Here is a 22,445-nt window from a genome sequence, read left to right as displayed (position 1 = left end):
AAACTGGAATTTTTCACTTTGAAAATGTCTAAAAGAGATGGCTTGACAATTTCAGTACTTTTCCCCAAACATGTTTCTGGTCAGGAGGTTCGTCAGAAAGGGCCTTGTCTTGCAAACAGTTTTGGTTTCCACAAATTGGTATTTTTCGATGAAAAGAAATTATGTCAAAAAATTCCCGACCAGCTTGACGCGCAAGAGGCCTGCTCCATGCAAGTGGCGTGAAAGCCAGGCACAAGAGGATGCCTTTGGTGCTTGAATTACATTCAGTTTGCACATGTTCTTGCTATCTGATCTTTGTTGGGTTTTGCAAAATAAATGGTGGGCCGGCCCCTTGACTCGGTCCTGCTCATGTGGACCAGAAATAACTGCACTGAAGTTGGTGAAGTTATCTTTTAGGCAGCCACCCACTCTTGACACGTCATGGCGATGTGCACAAATGTATGGCCTTCCATTGTCCTACCCTCTCCGTACTCATCCACATCAATTTTTGCAGATAATATCTGTTGTTGAGCCTACTGATCCCATTGCATGCATGTACGTTCCCAGCAGTGACAAGAGGACTGGTACCTGTTCTTTACTATTGTCCTGAATTCTTCCCTTTTGTGTGGCTGTCTTACATACCATGTTATATTTTCAGCAAATCCTTTAGACCGGAGAAGATTCCAAACCATATATTTGAGATTGATGAAGACGTTGAGAAGGATGAGGTAAGGGAAAGATAAATGTCTGTGTAGCACTATACGCTGAGGCTGGAACAATTCACACCAGGCAAAGCGCCAGTCTGGAATGCTCTTGCTGGGTAATCACACACTGACGGGCCATTCCCTTTTCTGAGTGGTTGGGACAAGCCTGCGGATGATTATCTATCTGCAGGTGTTACAAGATAATCTCCTAGAGCCAAGAAGCTGATGAATTAGTAGGCACGTGCCTCCTTTCAGTAACTGGGATGTTTTCCCTGGATGCTTTCTTTGGCTCTCCATCTGGTGTCTTGCAGCAGTATGAAATGGAGAGGCCAAGAACATTACTAAGCAATTCTTGGTGTGAAGGTTTTAATTCAATCTACTCCAATCAAAAGTGAACAGGGAAGTGTCCATGTGTAAAGTAATCTTTCAAAACGGTGTTGCTCCTCGTTCAAAGGCACGGGGGCTGACTCTCTCCTGCCTTGCGATTTGTGGAGTCACTTACACCTGCTCACAGGGTGTAAAACACCGCCACTCCGAGGTCCAGATCCTGCAATCAGATCCCAAATATTCAAAAGGGTCCATTGCTTCTGGGGGCCAGCGTCTGTGTGCTCACCTCATTCCAGGGGCTCTGCGTCCTCTCAGTGCTTTTCCGCAGACATCACTTGGAGTTGAGACTGCTTCTTCCCTCTGAAAATCAGGCCCAAGGGGTTTCGAGATGGGCACCCAGTATTAGTGATCAGTTTTGAACATGTGCACTGTAACAACTCTGCCTCGCATTGCCCACATCTGCATATCATAAACCTCTTTCCCAAATCTGGACCTTAGCGTCCAAAATCTGGGTGCTTAGCATGAACCTCCAAGCTTAATTACCAGCTTGGATCTTATCTCGCTGCCACCAACCAGGAATCAGTGCCTGGTACACTTGAGCCCCCCAAAACCTTCCCTGGGGAACCCCCAAGACTCAGATGCTGATCGCCAACAAAGGGAAATACAACCACCTCCGTCCCTCCACCCTCTCCCATCCCAGACTTTCCTCTCGGGTAACCTGAAAGAGTATTTATCAATCTCTTTAACATCACAAACCCAAGAACCTGTCTCCTTTATCCCACAAGAACCAACCCAAATACAAGAAACAGTAGATTATCCTATCTCTCCCCTCCGCCATCCAACTCCCTGTGCTGGCAGACTTACCCTCCGTATTCAAACACAAAGAGAATTCCCTCCCTTGTCCTAACCTTACCAGAGAGAGAAACTCAACATCGATATCTTACAGAGAATAACTGTCATATAAGTGAAAATACTAAGAATAAGAAAGACATAAGAATAATAAACCGCATCAAGAATCGAAATAACATCGGACTATTGCTCTATAAGAAAATAAGAGTGAATAAAAGGCAGTCGAATCTAACAGATAGAAATAGGATGCCAAAGGACATTCCAAGCAAGTTACATCACATGTAAATACCATACAAAAAACATCTATTACACAAACTAAAGCATATATGCTTTCTAGCCTGTACTGACAAGTTGAGACACAGAAGATTAAAGAAGAAAGAAGCTTCTCATAGCTGAGAAGACAGACAAAAGACCCAGAGTCCAAAACTTCCCTCCCTGACTTTGAAAAATCTGGTTTTCTGATTAGTCCTCTGGTCAGGTGTTTGGTTCCCTTTGTTAATCCTTTACAGGTAAAAGAAACATTAGCTCTTAGCTATCTGTTTATGACACTGCAACATAGCAGTAATGTCTGCCTCTCTGGAGAAACACTGGGAGAGCCGCAGATGGAAGTTGTTAATAAGTTTTAGTCTAAAATTGTTGGACATTGTAGCATAAATGTGTTTAAATGTGATGGGGTGATGAGGCACCACGGCTGATGAATTTATTAAAGGAAAAAGGCAGCTTGTGTTTTACCAAGGCTGAAATTTGAAAGTGATGTTTCATGTGCATTTTTAATGACTATTGTGCATGTCCTGGATGTTCCTTTTAGAGGCACACCGGAGCTGCTCTTTTTATAGTCAGGAATTGATTGTTGGGCCCAACCTTGAATTTCCTGGTTGTTTTGTTGGCTTGTGTCATAGCTTTAACATTAGCTGCGTGTAGTTCTTTCCTTTAATAGCATCTCACTCTGTCCAGCTGCAGTATTGTGCAGTAAGTTACACAATGTGCTTTCCCAAAAGAAAAAGACAAAAGTAAACCCTCAAAATATAATAGAATTGTCATCTTTTAAGCAGTTCCCCAGCTACAATACTGAAGTAATTTGTGATCATAGCTTGTGTCTGACCGAATGTGGACTATGCTCTTTGTAATTTTCCAGTAGAGCTTTTGCATCAGGATTAGGTTAAAGAACTTCAGTGAAAAGCAGTGTGGTAAGGGGAAAGGATGAACTGCCAGCAAGGAGAAATCCGGGACTTTAGTCACAGACGTAAAGCACTGTGAATATTTCCATAGTCTCTGTAGAGTCTTGAATTTTGAGGCTTGGAAGTTGCTCTTTTGAGGGCCAGGAGGCCTAGGTTCTATCCCTGCTATGCTACTGACTGGCTGTGAAATTTCCCTGCCTGTGAAATGGCGTAGAGTACCGTGAGATCTACGCTGGAAAAACGCCGAGTATGACGAGCTGGGCAGATGCTAAGGCTCAGCTTTTACTGGTATAAGTGGTTTGGGTAGGGGGGTGGGTTTTTTTGTTTTGTTTTTTTTAAACTGCAGTATAATACTGCAGTTTAAAAAAAGCTCTCGAGTGGATGCAGTTATACCAGTATAAGGATGACTGAACCAGTATGGATATTCCCCTTTCTGTACAGGAATAACGGTGCCATTACAGAACTGTATATCGCTAGAACTGCATCCATGTTGGGAGGTAATACCACTCGAACGATTAATTCGGTGCTACTTCCTAGTGTAAATGAGACTTAAAGTTCCCCACAACTTCCATGAGACTTTTTGCAAGTGACACAGTGGCAGGGTCAGGACCTGGTTAGCACTGACATCGCCTCTTTCTAATCTCCTGTTTTGTTCCAGGACTCCTCCTCATTGTGCTCTCAGAAAGGTGGAATCATCAAACAAGGCTGGCTGTACAAAGCAAATGTCAATAGTACAATCACTGTTACCATGAAGGTGAGTTTAATTCCATATGCTGTTGTGCCAGAGCAGTGACGGAGGGGGGTCTCGCTTACATGTAGCCAAGGTCTCAGTTCCGATCCAAGCATCCAAGACTGGCTGTTGGGTTTTGGTTTGGGCCCCTCTGTAACTGTCTTACAGAGCCTCCCTCTGCCCGAGTCCCTTTCTGCAGTGGGATCTGTGCTGAACCCTACCAAGCAGTGAGTAGGATTGAATCACAAAGGGCAGGCTAAGGAAAGACGTGTGTTAAAGCAAACCAATGATTGCCTTCTAAATCAGTGCCCGAGGCCCAGAAAAGGAGGACGATTGAATTAAGCAAAACAGCTGGCCTAAGAAAAGCAGTGCTGATTTCCTTGTATGCACATGGCCAAACTTTTAACCTAAATAACAAGTATCTGTGCTTAAAGCAGGGATGGTGTCAGTGAGCTGCTATCATAGGACTGACCTTCTGTGCAGCAGCTAAGTCATCAGCTCTTCTTTTTATCGGATACTGTGCAGCACTCCACAGCTCGGACTTCGCTACAGAAGCTCCAACTAATTGTATAATTGATTTTGCTCAGGCAATGATCTATTTGTTGTTTCAGCAAACAGCTGCTTTGTTACTTGCTAAAAGAAACTGATCTGGCGATAAGACTCGGATAGGTATCCAAACTACAGCGAAACTCAGGAGAAAAAACATGATCTCATTAGGATGCTAAAAACTCTCCAAAGCATTCCATGATTTTGAGTTTCTCAGTCGGATGCCTCGATTCAGCGAGGTGCAGAAGCAAATGCATGACTTGAAGCCCGAGCTGTGATGGTCTAGTCTGACCTCCTGAATCATACAGGCCAGAGGACTGCTAGTTTCTGCGTTAAGCCCATAACTTCTGTTTGCGTTAGAGCATATCAATGTACAGCTGCAATCCCATTGACTTAGCTGGAGTTGTGAGGGTGCAACACTTCTACAAAGCAGGCTCATGTTATCTATAAGGTGACTCAAAAATCAAGGGACCCCAAATTAGTGCCAACTGGTGCAAACGGTTCTGAGCACTGCTCTTCCGTGCAGAAGACTTCTCTAATGCCGGTTGCTAGAGTTCTGAGACAGCAGTAGCACTTTGAAGGTCTGAAGCCATCCAGACTGGCACACTGCAGCATCATTAGAGCACTGCAGAAGGAGACTTGCCATGATCTCTGTTCCGAGTTCTTTCACTACAGCGATGTGCTAGGCAACGAATGGTGCTGGCAGTTGCTAAGCATGTACAGAATGTTTTTCGTGGTGAGTCAGCTTATGAGCAAAACTTAATCAGGCTTACAGTTGACTGCGTTTGCTTCAGCGTAACCTTTTTTCTTGCAGACGTTCTCAGCTTGACTCTGGTTAGCTTGGATTTGGGTGCACACCAGTCCAGTTTAACCCATGGCAATCACTATATCTGGACCTTTTCTTTTTCTGGATCTCCTCAGTTCTCTGGCTAACCCCACGCAATTGTCTAGCAGCATTTTTTTTGTTGTTCTTTTTGCTTCATCTGAAGCTTTCACAACTCCCTCACGCCAAAAGTGGGATACTGAGCTGGCTGTACCGGTGATCTGATCTGATATGGCATTCACTCTGTTACTAGGTTCTTGCGATTCATTCCAAAAGCGGTACAGCTTCCTCACAATTCTTTGTAACAGCAGGCCTGCAAAGGAAAAATCCATATAAATAATGCAGCGTATTTGTGCGTGCTGCTTGCTTCTGCACTTCCATTGGAAGGATGTTAAATGTTTCAAATGTTTTGCATGAAATCAAATATCCCATGAGAGACTTATTCACCTGTCTTTTGAACATTAGTTTAATACACGTCTGTTTAACCTAAGATTTTCCGTAGCACGCAGCACTGAAGTATCTAAGGCCCCAGTTCAGCAAAGTGCTGAAGCAGTGCTTAACTTTGAGCTCCTGCGTAAATCCACACGTGCTGAATCAGGGCCAAGGTGCTTACACTATCCTCTAAACTTAAAATTCATCAGCGTCACATCCTCGGAGCTCACTTACTGGACCTGTCTAAGCACTGACTCTTGTGTTACATTTGAATGGATTAGATTTAAGTCACTTTTCCGATTCTGTGCAGTAAGTGAATGGCCTGATCAAATATGTGATGGATTCACTATTCATGGAGGCATGAAATTACTGGTAGAACCTGATCTGTGTTGTTCAAATGCTGCATTGATCCATATTTGTTCCAGGCATTCATTGCAATGAGAATATTTTCAGAGTCTCAAAATGGGAGTGCAAGTGCTGTTTCTCTTCTCCCTGTCCTCACCTCCCGTGCCCTAACTTTTAATCATGATCTCTAACAAGAAGGAAATACATTTCTGAGTCATAGCAAACCTGAGAATATCTGAGGCTACTTTTCCAATGGCTGAAATTGCAAAATGTTCCCAGGCATTATGTGCCTGTGTTTACTGCTAAGCAGTCGCCAGGAAAGGGGGGTTTTGTGACTACTGCCTAGGGCCAGAGCACAGTTGTCTCATCTTTGTTGTCTCTGGAGCTCCCAGTGTATGGTAGTTGGATCACAAACATCCTGGCCTTAATTTGGCCTCCAGTGCGGTAGGAGCAAGAAGTTGCAGATGCAGCTAAGGGCACGTGGTTGTACACTCTCATTGACTTGCAGCACAAGATTGCATGTGGAGCACTGGAGGGCACAGTCCACTCTGTATGTCTGTGTTCGGTGCTCAGCTATGGAGACTCTGACGTCAAACTTAGTGCATCTAGGGGTGAGTGAATGGGTCAGGAAACTAAGCCAAGAATGGTCCATAAAAGTTACTCTGTGTTCTCCAAAAAAAAACACAACCAGTTGCATGGAGCCCGTTCAGATTGTGTCACTGGACTGTTTCCCAAGCTGTTGTTACAACATCTGTCTGACAATTGGATTGCAACTATTGCTGAGGCCTTTATCACGAAAGGTTCTGCAAGTACCTTGTGTGTGGTGGAACTAATCCCCGGATGCTTGCTCAGCTGAATGGCCCAGACCCTAATGTAACCATTTGGCTTTTCTCTTTCCAGCTGATGGGGACAGGAGCCAGCGGAGGGGAGGGTGTGCAAGCAGCATGAAGACTCTGCACTGGGGGAAGGGGGGCCCAGCCTATAATCATGCACATCCTCCCTTTCCCCCAAAAGATATTAATTCAGGGCTTGCTCCTGCGACGTGCTGAGCACTTTGATCCTGATCCAGCAAAACGCTTAAGCAGATGAGTGATCCCATTGATTTCGGTGGGGCTGTGGACCCACTTGAATGCTTTGCTTGATCAGTGCTGCTCAGCTCCTTGCAGAACTGAGCCATCCCAGGAGGGGGTGCGGAGGGACAAAACTGAGTGCCAGCTCAGATTCAGACTCAGGCTTTAAGCTCAGAGGGGACCATCATGATAATCTAGTCTGACCTCCTGCCCATCACAGGCCACAGAACCTCACTCTTGTAATAGACCCCTAACCTCTGGCTGAGTTACTGATGCCTCAAATCATGATTTAAAGACTTCAAGTTGTAGGAAATCCATCATTTACACTGGTTTAAAGTTGCAAGTGACCCCTGCCCCAGGGTGCAGAGGAAGATGAACCCCCCCCCCCCGGGTCTCTGCCCATCTAACCTGGGGGGAAATTCCTCAGATTGCCAGTGTGAGAGGGGCTGCTTTAGTTGTGGAATCCAGCCCTGCTAAGGAGGTTTGAATTACCCCATTGAGTGAACAGTCTCAAACTGCAGGAGATGAATGGAGGGTCTAGGAACCTAGGTGTGTGAGATGCAGGAGCTCTGGGGGTTGTATTTCAGCCCTGGCTTTGAGTGTGCTGAGCTGTGCAGCATGTTTCCTGTCCTTTCCTCCTTCTAGAGCCTGAGCCTGAGAACATCTTTAGGTTTAATAATAACCTGGTAGATGTGTAGCACTGAGAGACTCTCTGTTTTCCCTAGCGAGGTATCGTACAGTGACCGAGAAGCCAAATACTGAAAACGTGTACCTCGCTGGCTGCGGATGGCACAGAATGACCTTTGTATGAGAATGGCGTTTTGCTCTTGCAGGTATTCAAGAGACGGTATTTTTACCTCACACAACTGCCGGATGGTTCCTACATTCTGAATTCCTATAAAGATGAGAAAATTTCAAAAGAATCCAAAGGCTGCATCTTCTTGGATGCTTGCATTGATGTTGTTCAGGTAGGTTGACAAGGGGTGAGTCCTACCTGCTTTCGTCTCTGTATGTGTGCTTCATCAGTCTCATTCATGCGCTCTGCCTGTTCCATCTGCCTACCCGCCAGCCTGACCAGCAATGCCATCGCTGCCACTAGCGGGTGGTGGGCAGAGGCTACTGCTGACAGCGTTCACTGCCACTGCGCCTTCTGCCTGCACCCCAGCCGGCTGTGTCATCTCTGCTGAGATTGGATGAGCTCGTTTTCTATGACTGTATAGTGTCCACCACCAAGGGGACCTCGTGGCACCCCTGTTGACTTCAGTGGGACTACAGGTGTTTGAAGTACATGCAAGGTTGAGGCCAGTAACTACTCTGTGCAGTTAGCTGTTCATCCGAGTGTTACCTTCATCTGCCTTTCTCTCTGTCTGTCTGCACCCACTGGTTGTCTCTTGTCTTAAATTGGGTCTGGATCCTGTACACGCAGAATTCAATGGGAGTAGTCACATGTGTAAAGTAACTCACACGTCAAGGGGTTACGGAAACAGGGCCTTTAATTGTAAAACTCTCTTACTATGTATTTGAACACTGTGGTTTGCTGGAGAACTACTATAGTGCAAATAATAAGAGAATGCAAATGAGCTGTGTTTGCTTCCTGTAGCTCTTGTTAAAGACGAGGAGGAGGAGTGGTGAATGGTAAAGAGTGGTAGTGGAAAATGTCCCCAAATTGCAACATCATGGGGTCTTCTGCGGAAGACTGTTGACCATGTGAAAACCCTTGCTTTGGAAAGGCCCGTCAGGCATTAGTTGTATGCGCTAGCAGTAGTGTATGGAAAAACACAGCTTCTGAAGCCTGAGAAAGTTTTTATTCCTGACCTTGTGCTGTCTTGCATAGCTCTCACAGGGCGCACTGTTTTCATGTGGGTTTGGGCTAACTCTCGGGTGAGTAGAGCAGACTCCATGCAGGTTCCAAAGTGAGTTTACGCAGATTTCTTTGTAGCCATCATGACTCTGGGCAGCGTAGACTGTACTTTACATGTTGCATCAAGGGACTTGCCTAGACTTCCCACTGGAATATGCTGCTGTTAGACCAGCAGCGGTTGGAAAAGTGAGCTACCATGAAAAATGTTAGTTTAGTTTTTGATTAATGCTTCTTACTATAGCGCCGGGCAGAAGTTCTACTTGGTGGGTTGGACGAGTCTTTAAAATCAGGCTCCTGGGTGGCTGAGCTGTAAAGGCTCCATGGCACTTTTTTTTTTATAAGGGAAGGAATTTGTTCTTGTGACTTTGGCTCACATTTCCCTTCGCACTAGTGTACAACAGGCTGCACCTTGGCTGCTTGCTACTTTCCACCCCAGAGCTAGCCGCATGTCAGTGGGGCTGAGCAGTGCAGGAATGCCCTGGAATGAAAAGTGCATTTGTAAAGTTGTTATTTGTGCACAGTGGGTTTTGCCAGGGAGAAGCTTGGTACCAGGTCTGCGCTGAGCTGAGCTCTAAAGTGAAGGCGATATTAATGAGGTGTAATGCGAAGCCTGCTCTCTGGTTTCTTTGTGCAGTGCCCCAAGATGCGCCGCTATGCATTTGAACTCAAGATGCTAGATAAGTACAGCCACTATCTGGCAGCCGAAAGTGAACAGGAAATGGAGGAGTGGCTGGTGACTCTGAAAAAGATTATTCAGATCAATACGGAGAGTTTGGTGCAAGAAAGGAAAGACACCGTGGAGTCTGCACAAGGTCAGTCTTTAAATCCCTGGATCTTTCTTTCCCACCGTTGTGGCGCTGACATCGTCGTTAGCGGCACGGAGGCAAGGACGCCCGAACCAGTGTTTACATTCTTTTCTGCATTAAAAATCGGCATCGTAGCAAGTAAATGCTGATGCTGAGATTTGGCTAGTAGCACATAAACTATAGTCTGTAGAATAAAAGTGGATTTGAAACTTGACTCTCCTGCTGGATGGGAAACCCATGGCAGCATCTCAAGAGCCCCAATAAATTGTCCCTGTGCTATTGTAAGTGAGCGGCTCAGGAGCGGAGCCTGGGGGCCTGGTGGGATTAGATGGAGCTGTTGCTGTCATATGGAACATTTGCTTTTCCTGACTTGACAGATGATGACTCGAGCAGCCAAGGGAAATCGGAAAACATCCTGGAGAGCTTGGAGAGGAGCATGCATCCTGAGCTGATGAAGGTATTGTGTCCACAGTGGTCATTTCCTCAGCTCCCACAGCTAACTTGCAGCTGCCACTGGAAAGGGACTTCCTGCTGGACACTATTAAGTGACAGAGGTTAAGGTCCCTACAGCCGAGGTCCCTAAGCTATGCTCTGGAGAGAGCTGGGCAGCCACGGGATGCTGCTGGCACCAGCTTCACCTCCTTGTGTACAGATCCCATCAGCACGGAGCTGGAGCTGCTCCCAGATCTGCTGCTGATGCTACTGCATAAAGAGCTGCCTGTATTCTCATCCAAACTCAGGCACACCACCTGCAGGAGCCTGACCCAGCATTGCCGCTGCTGCTGCTGAGAGCCAGCTGCTGGGATGGGGTAGGAGAAAGAACTGTGGGTGGGGGAGCTGAAGCCGGGACAGGGCAGGGAGAGTCGCACTGGGGGGAGTGTCCGTGTCTCTGGGAGTGGCAGGGAAGGAGGAGGCTGGAGCAGGAACCTGGAAGGAGCTGCAGACAGGAGGAAGACAGGGCCACAGTCTGAGGATGTGTGTAGAGCTGGTGCTCTTGTTCCTTTCGGGGAGCTATTCGTGGGAGGGAGTTGCAGGAGGCTCTGCCAGTGCTGGTTCCTACCGACTCACGTGTGTGCCCAGCCCCGTGGCACAGAGCTGGAAAGAGCTGGAGGCCTCTGAAAGGTGGGAGGGAGGGAGTGGGAGTGCAGTAGGAGATGGGGGTACATGCACAGTCAGGGTGAGGAGTCTGAAACCCAGTGGGGACTTGGCAGGCCGTGGGGAGCAGGGTCAGAGCAGCTGCCAGGAAAGGGCGCTTTGGCTGCAGCACGTGGAATATATTGGAGCGGATGAGATGAGAGGCTGGGGAGGCTGCAGAAGTTCTGGGGAGAGGTAACGAAGGCTTGCAGAGAAGAGTTTTGTGGTTGGGGATGGGGGGATCTCAGAGGGAGAGGCCATCGAGGAAGCCGAGGCTGGATTTGGTGAGAGCCGGGAGGTGAAAGGAGGGGGACAGAGAGAGGAAGAGTCACACAGCCACAGGGTTGTAGACACGAGTGACTCAGCGGGTGAGAATGTTTCCCATGGCGATGGAGAAAGGCAAGGAGGGAAGTGATTTGGGGAGCAAGGCGAGAAGTTCAGGTTTGGACACATCAAACATCCCAGGAGACGTGGGAGAGTGGAAGAGGGGGTACTGACCTGAGTCATCGATGTAAAAGGTGCCACCCAAGCCACAAAAGAAGATAACTCAGCGGGGGGAGAGGGTGTCAAGCAAGGGACAGTGGATGCATCTGGGGATGGGGCGGGAGAAGAGGTTGCCAAATCTACCGCAGGGACATGCAGTGCAGGACAACCTGGGGCAGGAGAGCTTGGCCTCCAAAATGGTGCAATATTGACAGCTTCATTCCTGTTTGGCAGGGCGGGGATGGCTGTCACAGCTCTCTGGGCCTGTGCTGGGTTGGCCAGGTGCAGGTGTCTGGTAGCCAGCCGGCTCTGTCACTCAGAGTGATCCTGTCACATGGCCAGGCCACGGGACCCCGAGCCCTCCTGTCTCCCGGCGTGGCATTCGTTGGTGCGGCTGGGCGGTATTGCGCAATCTCTCCGGGCATCAGTCAGCTCGGAACAATATCGACTGTGTCCGTTCCTCCCAAAGACAAACACTTGCTTCTCTTGTGGCTGGGTCTCCTCAGTAATGTCAGTGCTTTCCTTGACCTAGTATGGAAGAGAAACTGAACAGCTGAATAAACTAAGCAGAAATGATGGACGACAAAACCTCTTTTCCTTTGACGCAGAAGTCCAGGTAATTCCACCCCCCCACACACCTTTTAGAGTCTTCCAGGGTTCACCCATTCTGAAAAGTCCATTTGGTGTCACTTGCTTCCTTCCTTCCTTGGGGGGGCCATGGTCACCTACACCAGCAATGGCACTCGTAGGGAGACGGTGAAATGACTGGTAGTCAAGTCACCTCTACAACTAAGGCCGATGAGATAAGCAGCAAGCCCGTGTCTGTGCGGAGTCCTTGCAAGATATGCCAGCCATGCAGGTTCTGGGCTTTGGAGATGCCAAAGCTCAGAACACCTTTCACGTAAAGGAAGTCTTCATGGCTGCTGGCACGTGGAAGCTCCCAAATCACAGAGGCTGTTTCCTGTTCAGACTCCTGTCTGACAGCTGCAGAATGCCGAATTTGGTCTTTCCCCACTGCTCCTTTCTAGGGACTTAGTCTGATTCCATGATAGCCCTTAATTTGACCATGTAGACAGCTGACCCTTTTTTATGTAGGCTGTTTTTATAGGTAACACATCTGTTTGTCTCTATATTGTTCTTTATGAACTTTCAAGTTTTGGCCTCAGAAAAGTAGCAAAAATTAATCTCTATTCACACAGATAGGAAAGAGTTAATAGAAATGTTGATACAAGCACAATGATAATGCAGCTTGAGCTCAGTACCTTTGGAATATGAAGACCTGACTTTATTCACTGCACAGTCATGGGAATACAGAGAGAGAGGGAGACGGCCCCGGCTCCAGCAGAGCTGCCATGTGGGATGATGAGGGCCCGAGGTTCTCCCCAGGATGGCAAAAGGAAGGTTCGGCATGCACGCTAGCATTTCTTCTCCGTTCCTGAGAGCAGCTTTACAGATCTGAAGGCATCCGTGACATTTAAAGGGAAAAAGCTGCTGCTGTTAACACGACTTTAGAAAACTGTTCCATTTATTTCCTAGTTTCTGATTTTCTCTACCTTCAAATCAATATGAGCAGTTAGAGCCCAGGAGGGTGACAATTCTGATTTAATGGAAAAAATGCAGAGTCTTCCAAGGGTCTTTCTTGTTCCAAACCAAACTTTCCTCTTGGGCCTTCTTTAGGATGATTGCCCCAGGGTCTCTACATCCCTGTGGCAGCCATGAGGTTTGTTTTTAAAAAGGGACTGTTGGCAACTCCCCAAAATACTAGTCATGTGATTCAGAAGGGGAACATCCTTGAAAGTACAAAACATCTTAATTGGCTGGGCTGTCACTGAACTCACAGTGTCCTGTCCCTGGGCACAAAGAAGCCTGTTGATTCTGGTTGAGAGCAGACCCCATGTGTTCTGCGGCTTGGTACGTCTGCGATTGTGGAAACAAGTTCAGTTTTGTGGCATGTTTACACGGTTGTCAGGCTGATGTTGAAGTAATTATGTGATCATAGCCATGGGCCTGAGAGAGGGCAGAGTTTTCGGTCTCTCGAAAGTGACTCAGAAATAGTTTTCTAAAATGGGTTAATGGTTGCAGCCTATATTTGCTTAGATTACTCAGAGGGGGGAAATAGCCCCCACAGAGTGATAACATAGGTCTCCTCAGTAACTGAGGGAGAATGATAGTGTGTACATCAGCCCTTCCACACACTGTGATTTTGATGTTCTGGATGCAGTCCTGCATCCTTGGCACACAGCAGGGTGGGTCTGGTGAAGGGAGAGAGTTGTTATCTGGCTATGGATCGTGCCTAAAGGTCGTCTTGTGTCTCTCTTCCCATTTGGCACTGTCTGTGAAAGGTCACTGTGGGCACAAACCAGCCACAGGAACAGCCTTAAGGGCCATGGAGGAGGTGACTGGATTCAAGGTGGTTTGAGTTTTATTACAGCCAGTCTGAGTGAATTGCCCATCTGGACTGTTTATAACCAGAGTCGTCATTGCTGCCTATCAAAAATGTCTTCCCATTTGTGAGCTGTTACTGGTTCTGGCAGCGCTGTCTATTAACTATGTGAACGATCTCTTCAACCAACAGAATCCTGCAAAGTGGTAGAAACTCTTTGAGCATTCCTGCTGCACATACGCTGTTTTCACCTCCAGGCTCCCTGTGATCAGAAGTTTGGAGTGGATCCTCAAGGTTACAGCTAAAAGGCAGAGGGCAGAGCTGAAATCATATGGTGGTTTAGTTCTCTGTACTGTACAAACGGCTCAAAGCAGACTCCGAAAACCCAGTACAAAGTTAGGAATTCCTGTCCTTAGTGCATGTGCCTAACAGGCCCCAAATGGGCTCTCAGTTTGTGAATGTGCTGCACTTTTTAGACCATGTTTTTAATCATGGTAAAATACCATTAGCGATAATGTAATCCCTTAACTTTTTTGTGAGCTTCCTGTTTTAAAGGCGGTGTGTCATTTGTTTTCTAGAGGCTGGACTTCTCTGGAATTGAGCCAGACGTAAAGCCCTTTGAGGAAAAGTGCAGCAGGCGCTTTTTGGTGAACTGTCACGATTTAACCTTCAACCTCCAGACTCACGTTGGTGACCAAGCCGAGGGCTCCCCCACAAACGTACGCGTTTTCATTGGAAAGTTCCGTTTCTTCTCTTGGAGTTGTACTTAGACATAGACAGTTACCATCCCGTTTCTTCTAATCAGCAACAGAAACCGGCTGGCGGTGGAGCTGGGAAAAGAAATTAGGCCCGAATTTTGCTCCTAGTGGCCTATGGGCTGACACAGGGGGTTGACTGGCACAGAGCTCATTGCAGGCCTGGGGCCTGAATTTGCATCCATCCCTGTTCCAGTATTTCACCAATATGTCGGAGAGGGATGAAGGCACTGCTAACAGAGCTCAGTCCTGATGCACCCGGACCAGTGGGGACTTTAGATTTTAGCCTGCAGAATCAGGCCTGGAGATAGCACATATGTACATCACTGCTCTGATCAGGCACGCTATGGTCTGACCTTCACATGGTAGCTTTGTCCTCTACAATCTTTCTGAACCAAAACCATCTGGAATTGTTGCTACTTGTCAAGGCCTGGAGCTACAAAGCCCAGCCTGAGATCTCTGATGTAGTCACCCTATTGTGGAACTCACTTCAGACAGTTCACGTGCAAAGTGAGAACAGCTAGGGAAAGGTGGTTAGTTTGTGCTGGAAGCTTTCTCTGTGTGACCCTGCCTGACGTGACCAAAGAATATGTAGAGTCTCTTGCTAGAACACAACTGAAGTCAGGCAACTGAGAACTGAGTTGTTTGGGACTTGGTGAGATGTGCTAAAAATGCACATTCCTAGGCTCTGTGTACACTGCAGACCTTACTGCAGTACAGCTGCGGCACTGTCAGGACTCCCGTGAGACGGCGCTGTGCTGACGGGAGAAAGCGCTCCCGCCGGCATCATTAACCCCCTTCCCATGAGCTGCGGTAGCTATGTCGGCAGGAGAGCGTCTTCCGCCAGCATAGCTTTGTCCACACCAGCGCTTCTGTCGGTGAAACTTGTGTTCTTTTCATACCTCCGACCGACAAATGTTGTACTGACAAAAGAGCTAGGGTAGATATAGCCTTATCCTGAATGTACAGCCTTTAAACAGCTCTTACAGACTGATCAGCGTTTTCATCACTTCCTGACATTCGTGTTCCATCATTTGTATAAATAACCCGGGTTATTTCTGTATGTTATGTCAGTGATTTTAAAGTAGCCCTCATCTTTATGCTCATCTTCACTAGATACAAATGCAGGAAGACCCAGCAAAGCTGTGGTCTTAGAGTGTTTTTCCGGATAGTCAGAAGCAAATAAACTATTGGTTATTTATATAATTCTTTCACAGTGAAATTCACCCCGCATAGATGGCCCCCACAGATTGTAGGTGGTGCACAGTCCTCGTGGAAGGGTGAATTTCATCGTAAGAGTTGAACTGAGACTCAAAGAAACAGAGATCACACTTGTGTATCTGGCAGTGAATTTCAAGTACACCTCAAGGTTAGAACCTGTACTATGCTTTTTAACAAGAACATTCATTCAAATTCCCAGGTTGAGCCTTTTTTCATCAGCCTGGCATTATTTGATGTAAAAAACAATTGCAAGATTTCAGCTGACTTCCACGTGGACTTGAATCCTCCCTCGGTACGTGAAATGCTGCTCGGGAGCTCCACCCAAGCAGCTGGTGACAGTCACCTCGTTCATGGAATTGCTGAATCTCACCTGCGCTACATAAAGCAGGTGAGGAACTGACTTCCTGTGTTCTTTCCTTGTTGTCACTGTATGTGCAAGGAAAAAGCTTTGATGTGGTTGCAGCTCTTCAGAAAATGTACAGCACATGATTGATTATGTGGCATGCTGTAGCATCTAGGAGCCTTCGTCAGGGACCTGGACCCCACTGTGCTGGGTGCTGTACAGAGACAGCACAAAAAGATGGTCCGTGCTCCCAAGAGCACAATTCTGACTATCCAGCTCTCGTTCAGTCATGACGCTCTGTACCTGAATGATCACCGATAAAACATGCAAACAAAATTAGTGGACATTTTTCCTGATTTTATCAATATTTTAAAATTCAAAAAAATTTTACCAGTTCTGCCTGAAACGTATCCACCTGGGATTCATGAAGGAGCCAGTGAAAGTGCCTGAAAGCTGGTCATCTCCCTCCCGAAGGCACCTTTGACACTCCCGGCCCATAGTTCAAGATTACGCTGTAGCTTTTCTTTGAGTAGGAGGGAGGTTTCGTTATCAAATCCCCTCCACCCAGCTCCTCATTCTGCTGGGAACCCAAATGGTTCTGACTTTTACCATGTTTGGGGCTCATAGAAAGAGCCGATCAGCCATTTAACCCTCCAAGTCCCACAGCTAGCGCCAATTCTGAGAAGTACTGAGTGCCTGCACCGTCCCAGTAGCCTCTCTCAGGCTTTGGCCTCACTCAGACCATAAAAACCTGCTGGAACCTGGCACGTGGCATGTGCCATGAATCTGCATAGTGCCAAAGTGGGGAAGCTACCAGGCTCCATTCTGATTGAAGCCGGAGGAGAGCATGGCTGTGGGAGGAGTAATCGTCTCTGACTCTGCTGTTTTGTTCACTTTCAGGGAGTTTTCTCTGTGGCAAACCCCCATGTGGAGATCTTTCTTGTCGCCCGTGTGGAGAAAGTGTTGCAAGGCAGCATCACACACTGTGTGGACCCGTACATCAAGAACTCCGACCCGGGGAAGGTACTGGATAAGGTTATGTATGGCAGGGTCTCCGAAAGGGCACTGCACCCAGTCCTGTGATAACCTGGAGCTGGCTAGTCTCCATTGGCTTGTGATACTCTGAGAAGCATGAAAATACACATGGATTGTTATTTCTTGTCCTTTCTGGCAAACCTTAGGCTTTCCCTATGCAGTTAAGATGGCCACGGCTCTTGGCATTTCCGGCCTTGCTCTGGGTACTGGCATCACGGCTGATGTCAGCTCGTCTCTCAGAACAGAGCTTGGCTGTTCAGAAACGTGATCGATGTTTAAGATGAGATAATTATTTCCCCAGCACATTAGAACGGTGCGGGGCCTGATGCCGCATCGGCCTAAGCTGGGTGTGGAACTGCTATGCACACGAGAGATTCAGCCCTGCTCACAACCAACTGCCTCAGGTTGCCTCTGCGTTTGCTCCTGCAGGTGGGAAGAGCTATTTTTTTAATGAAAATGGTTCCTGCACCACAGTTTGCGGGGCTCAGAACCTGGCAGAATATGACCCACCCTGTAGCCACGCCCACTCTGCACACAACTCCTCCTCCTTCTCCTCTGCCTGGGTGCACAGGGCTAATGGCCAGCGTGTGCAAATGGCAGCAGGATCTGGGGGCCCTCTAGTGGTAGCCGCTATGAATTGTGTGTACCCAGCTGGGACCTCAGCCCTCCGCTGAATTCAATGAAAAGAGTCCCGTTGACTTCAGGGTGAGTGGGGTGAGGCCCAGGGTGGGTAAAGGCTCTATACTCCCCTTGCATACAGCATAGGTTAGCTGGTAACACAGCTGGACCTTAAAAGGCATGCTGATCACATACAGCAGTGAAGTAGACATGGTGTGAAGTCACAATGATTGTCGGCTTCGTCCTTGGTATCAGCTTAGATGCTCTAACTTGCTACCTGGCTGTATGTTGCTGGAAGGCTGAGAGCTTTCCTTTCCCACAGCCATCACATTTTAATTCTTGTCCTATGAAGGCGTGACCCCACTGTCACCTTGTTGATCCTTTCTTTTGTTTTTCCAGACTGCCCAGAAGGTTCATAAGTTGGCTAAGCAGGTGTGTAGTCGGCTTGGGCAGTACAGGATGCCCTTTGCTTGGGCTGCCAGGTCAGTTGTCTTGAAATCCTCACGTGTCCTCCTGAAGTTGTTGTTGTCTATGTTGTTTGTAAATCGGGCCAAATTCCTCAAGTCAGGAAGGCTGCACAAGTGTAACTGAGGGCAGAATTTGGCCCTGCAAATTGTTTTTCTGAGCCAGAATTTGGATTGGCTGGAGTCCTAGATCTGGAGAGAGATTATAAAATAAACAAGAGTTCTGGGGAGGGCTATAAATAGAGCTGGTTGAAACGTGGAACTTCCATTTTGTGGGAAATGTCAACATTTTGAAAAAAAAATTGTTCCATATGGGAACAAAAACTTTTGAAATTTCCCAGGAAAATGAAATTCACATAAAATTTCTGTTTTGGAAAATTTTCATTTTGGAATTCTGAAATTCCATTTTGAATTTTATTATAATATAAAACTGAAAAAAAATTCAAAATGGAAATTCAGAATTCCAAAATGAAAATTTTCCAAAACAGAAATTTTATGGGAATTCCATTTTCTTTCATACCATGATAGTAATAGTAGGGTCAGACTGTTCACTGGAACACAAACAGGAGATGCTTTGATCAGGAAAAGAAAATGTTTCAATCACTGCAATGTAGTGTCTTCCTTAACGATTTTTAAAATAAAGTAGAGTCTTTCAGCTCTTAGATTAGGTCAGATTGTGCATCGCTACTGCTGACATTTCAAGAAATAATGTGAAAATATTTTTTAAACATGAAAAACACAAAGTAAAATAAAATCTGAAACAACACTTCCCCCAAAAGGAAAATTTCAAAACAAAAAAAATGCATTTTCCCTCCCACAGGAATTTTCGTCACAAGCAACACATTTGTTGAGCTGTCTAGATTTCAACAGCAATGGCATTTTTCACCAAAACCACGTGGGTGAAAAATTTACAACCAGTTGTAACTATAAACCCTCCTGCTTCAGGGTGTGAGCTGAGCTGTGCCTATTGGGGTCAGGAGGGAACTTCCTTGGGGACAGGTTATCCCATAACTGCTGGTGCCAAGGTCCTGCAGCTGCCTGTGAAGCAGCTAGTGCATTACCCTGTCAGCCTCAGGGCAGGATGGTCCACTGGTGTGATCCCGTCTGATAGCCCCTGTGGTTCTTTTTCAAAGAAAGGACTGAAGGGACTGCATGCGCGTCCTCTCAGCTTCAGTGACTCTGCGCAGGAGACAAGGGCAGCAGGACTGGACCTTTAGTTAGTGAGTTTTTGGGGTGGAGGTTAACTAGTTCAATCTGCAGCTCTGGAGAGTCCCAAGAAATACCACGTAGTCGCAGCTCCTCCCTTTCTCTCTTGGATGACTGAAGACCATGATCTGATTCCCCTAATATTCTTTTGTTGAGGGTAAATGTATCCTGAGCCAAACTGACCCTAATGCAGCTCCCTTGAAGACACTGATGTAAATTCATCCCACTGTCTCATATTCCTACCACTAGGTTGCTATTTGGTCCTAAACCAAGATGGTGATGACTCTTGAATGTCAGCTTGGACTGTGGCTTGGTACATACGTGTAGGTTCCTGAGCAGTGTTTTCATATTGCAAGGAAGTGCTGAGGAGCTTCCATAGGATACCATTCATTCCTGTGCAGAGAGCCAGCACAAATCCGATGCACCACCTGTGTGCGGGTTTGAGTATTTGTGTTGCGTAGACCTTGTGTGTGTTGCCTGCACAGGAGTGAATCACCCTTTGAGCTTCTCCCAGATTGGCATGGGTAGCCACACATGGGTAGCCCTGATACTAATGCTTGGGAAATGTGTCCACTTTTGTTTTTTGCAGGCCAGTTTTCAAAGACTCTCAAGGTACTCTGGATCTCGACGGGAAATTTTCTCCTCTCTATAAACAAGATAGTGGCAAACTCTCTAGTGAGGATCTGCTGAAGCTTCTAGCAGAGTTTAGGAAGTGAGTGTAAGGAACTGGTGTAGCGGCTGAGTGGGCATTTGAAAATTCTTTAAAATAGTATGTGTGGATGCGAGAGTGTTTCTAAACTACCTGGAGAGATCAAATATTTGGAGCTAATTTGTTCATGCTTGAATTTTCGAGATTGATGAGTTTGTTCTTGCTTTCTAATACAGGCCAGAGAAGACAAAACTCCAGGTTATCCCAGGCCACTTAAATATCGCCATCGAGTGCATCCCTCTGGAATTATCAAGTAAGAAACACAAATCAGAAAGTAAATATTAACTGTGCTAACCATCCTGGTAACATCTATAGCATGCTTCTCTATAATATGAATGAGAAATATCTAGAATTTACAATGATAGATAATGAGCAACTAATTTGGTGAAACTGATGTTTTAAAATCTTTTTTTATGAATGGCTGGCGCTTAGCAGCAAAGGTTTCTCTGAAGGAACACGTCTTGCACTTTTGTTTTCAAGCTTTAGGAAATCTGCAGCTCTGGCTGCATTAGTCAATGATCCATTGAAGGAGTTGCTGTCCTGTGATTGACAGGAGAAGTTGCCCAGTAGCGTGGAACAGAGTGGAGCCATATTCTACCCTGGGGCACATACCCCTGGCTCTCTGGCTGCAGTGAGTGCATGGATGTGATGGCAAAGGCAGAATGTCAAATGTAAAGTGGCATGTTACATTTGCTTTCTTTCCCGTGTTTGTCAGACACCTGCTTATCTCAGCTTATCCTTCCTCTTTAGATTGTGTTACTGCCTCTTACATCCCTATAAAGCCTTTTGAAAAGGGCCATGAGAACATCACCATTGAGGTGGAGGAGTTTGTCCCAGAAGTGGCGAAATACCGTTATCCCTTCACCATTTACAAAAATCATCTCTACGTGTACCCCTTGCATTTAAAATACGACAGCCAGAAAACATTTGCAAAGGTGAGTCACACGGAACACAGGCCGAACAGATGCTCATAACGTCCCCGATCTAAAACTGGGAGCTTACTCTCCCATTCTTCTTCATTCCAGGCAAGGAATATTGTGGTCTGCATGGAATTCAAGGACTCAGATGAAGCTGATGCCCAAGCTTTGAAGGTTGGTTCCTAATCCATTTTTGAAACCGTAAACAAATGTATATAGAATTGGGCACTTCATTAGGTTAATATGGCCTAATACTGAGCGTCTCCATAAGAACACAAGAACGGCCATGCTAGGTCAGACCAAAGGTCCATCTAGCCCAATATCCTGCCTGCCAACAGTGGCCAATGCCAGGTGCTTCAGAGGGAATGAACAGAAGAGGGAATCATCAAATGATCCATCCCCTGTCGCCCATTCCCAGCTTCTGGCAAACAGAGGCTAGGGACACCATCCCTGCCCTTCCTGGCTAATAGCTATTGATGGACCGATCCTCCAGTCAAATGGTCTCTGCAAGCTTGACAAGAGAATCTAGAAAAATGTCAGTATTTTCTGTTTCCAACGTATTTCATTATTCTAGTTGGCAAATTTGAGTGACAGCTGCCTTTGATCCAACATGTCACTTGCCTTCATTGCAGTGTATCTATGGCAAACCCGGAGGACCCCTCCTGACAGCAAATGCCTGTGCTGTCGTGTTGCATCATAACCAGAGTCCAGAGTTCTATGATGAGGTAAACACTCAACTCTAGAACAGCTGCGGGAAGTAATTGCCTTTCATGGGTACACCAAAACCACAGAGAGCGCCAGCACCTCTTTCTGTACAGCTGGAGATGGAATAAGTCTCAGCCCAGCTGCTCAGTGATTTTCAGTGTTTTCTGGTTCTTGCTTTCCTAGCATGTGGTGTCATTACTGGGAGGTTATGGTCACAATGTATAAATAATACACAGTTGTGATTAAACTGTTACACAGTCGAGTTCAAAGATGGGCAGAAATATCTGCAACACAATGTGTGATTCTGAAATCTTCAGTAAATAAGAGAGTTTACAACGTATTGCCAATTACAAATCCAGTATTATCTGTCATGATATCATTTTAGATTAAAATTGAGCTTCCAATTCATCTCCATCAAAAGCATCATTTGCTTTTCACCTTCTATCATGTCAGCTGTGAAATTAACACCAAGGCATCAGTGAAAAAACAGGACTCCATTGAAACTCCAGGTATGTTTGCTGCTTAAATTACAGCCCTTAAAATCTAATACTCAGCGATGAGAATAAATGTAAAGTGCTGAATAAAAAGAAAACACTATTTGTGATTTAAGGTACTAGTCTGTTTTAATCTTCTTTTGAACAAATAAATCATGTATCCCCTGCTACAGGAAGCAACACAACCGGTTAGTGTCTCCTTAAATACAAACTACTGCCTCCATCCTGCAAAATCTTCTGCATAGTCTTACCTTTACTTGCATAAGAAGTCCCATTGACTGCAATGGGACCACCCATGGGAGTAAAGTGGCATGTTGGTGCAGGATCA

At 46.3% G+C, this 22,445-nt stretch overlaps 1 protein-coding gene across 8 annotated transcripts in view; it reads left to right on the top strand.

The window, feature by feature from the left end:
* Positions 1 to 22,445, top strand: part of DOCK11 (dedicator of cytokinesis 11) — a 124,305-nt gene that overhangs the window by 33,430 nt on the left and 68,430 nt on the right. For all 8 annotated transcript variants that reach the window (XM_075068909.1, XM_075068907.1, XM_075068910.1 and 5 more), the window contains exons 5-20: positions 638 to 707; positions 3,696 to 3,791; positions 7,817 to 7,951; positions 9,479 to 9,656; positions 10,028 to 10,107; positions 11,800 to 11,883; positions 14,229 to 14,369; positions 15,826 to 16,014; positions 16,870 to 16,992; positions 18,022 to 18,104; positions 19,882 to 20,004; positions 20,178 to 20,254; positions 20,752 to 20,936; positions 21,027 to 21,092; positions 21,551 to 21,643; positions 22,009 to 22,132. In XM_075068909.1, coding sequence (XP_074925010.1) covers positions 638 to 707; positions 3,696 to 3,791; positions 7,817 to 7,951; positions 9,479 to 9,656; positions 10,028 to 10,107; positions 11,800 to 11,883; positions 14,229 to 14,369; positions 15,826 to 16,014; positions 16,870 to 16,992; positions 18,022 to 18,104; positions 19,882 to 20,004; positions 20,178 to 20,254; positions 20,752 to 20,936; positions 21,027 to 21,092; positions 21,551 to 21,643; positions 22,009 to 22,132 — 1,847 coding nt within the window. The remainder of the gene's footprint in view (positions 1 to 637; positions 708 to 3,695; positions 3,792 to 7,816; positions 7,952 to 9,478; positions 9,657 to 10,027; positions 10,108 to 11,799; positions 11,884 to 14,228; positions 14,370 to 15,825; positions 16,015 to 16,869; positions 16,993 to 18,021; positions 18,105 to 19,881; positions 20,005 to 20,177; positions 20,255 to 20,751; positions 20,937 to 21,026; positions 21,093 to 21,550; positions 21,644 to 22,008; positions 22,133 to 22,445) is intronic.

The sequence above is a fragment of the Chelonoidis abingdonii genome, chromosome 8, assembly GCF_003597395.2.
Source record: "Chelonoidis abingdonii isolate Lonesome George chromosome 8, CheloAbing_2.0, whole genome shotgun sequence".
NCBI lineage: Eukaryota > Metazoa > Chordata > Testudines > Testudinidae > Chelonoidis > Chelonoidis abingdonii.
Note: the sequence above shows the minus strand (reverse complement) of the source record. Positions and strands in the feature narration are given on the sequence as shown.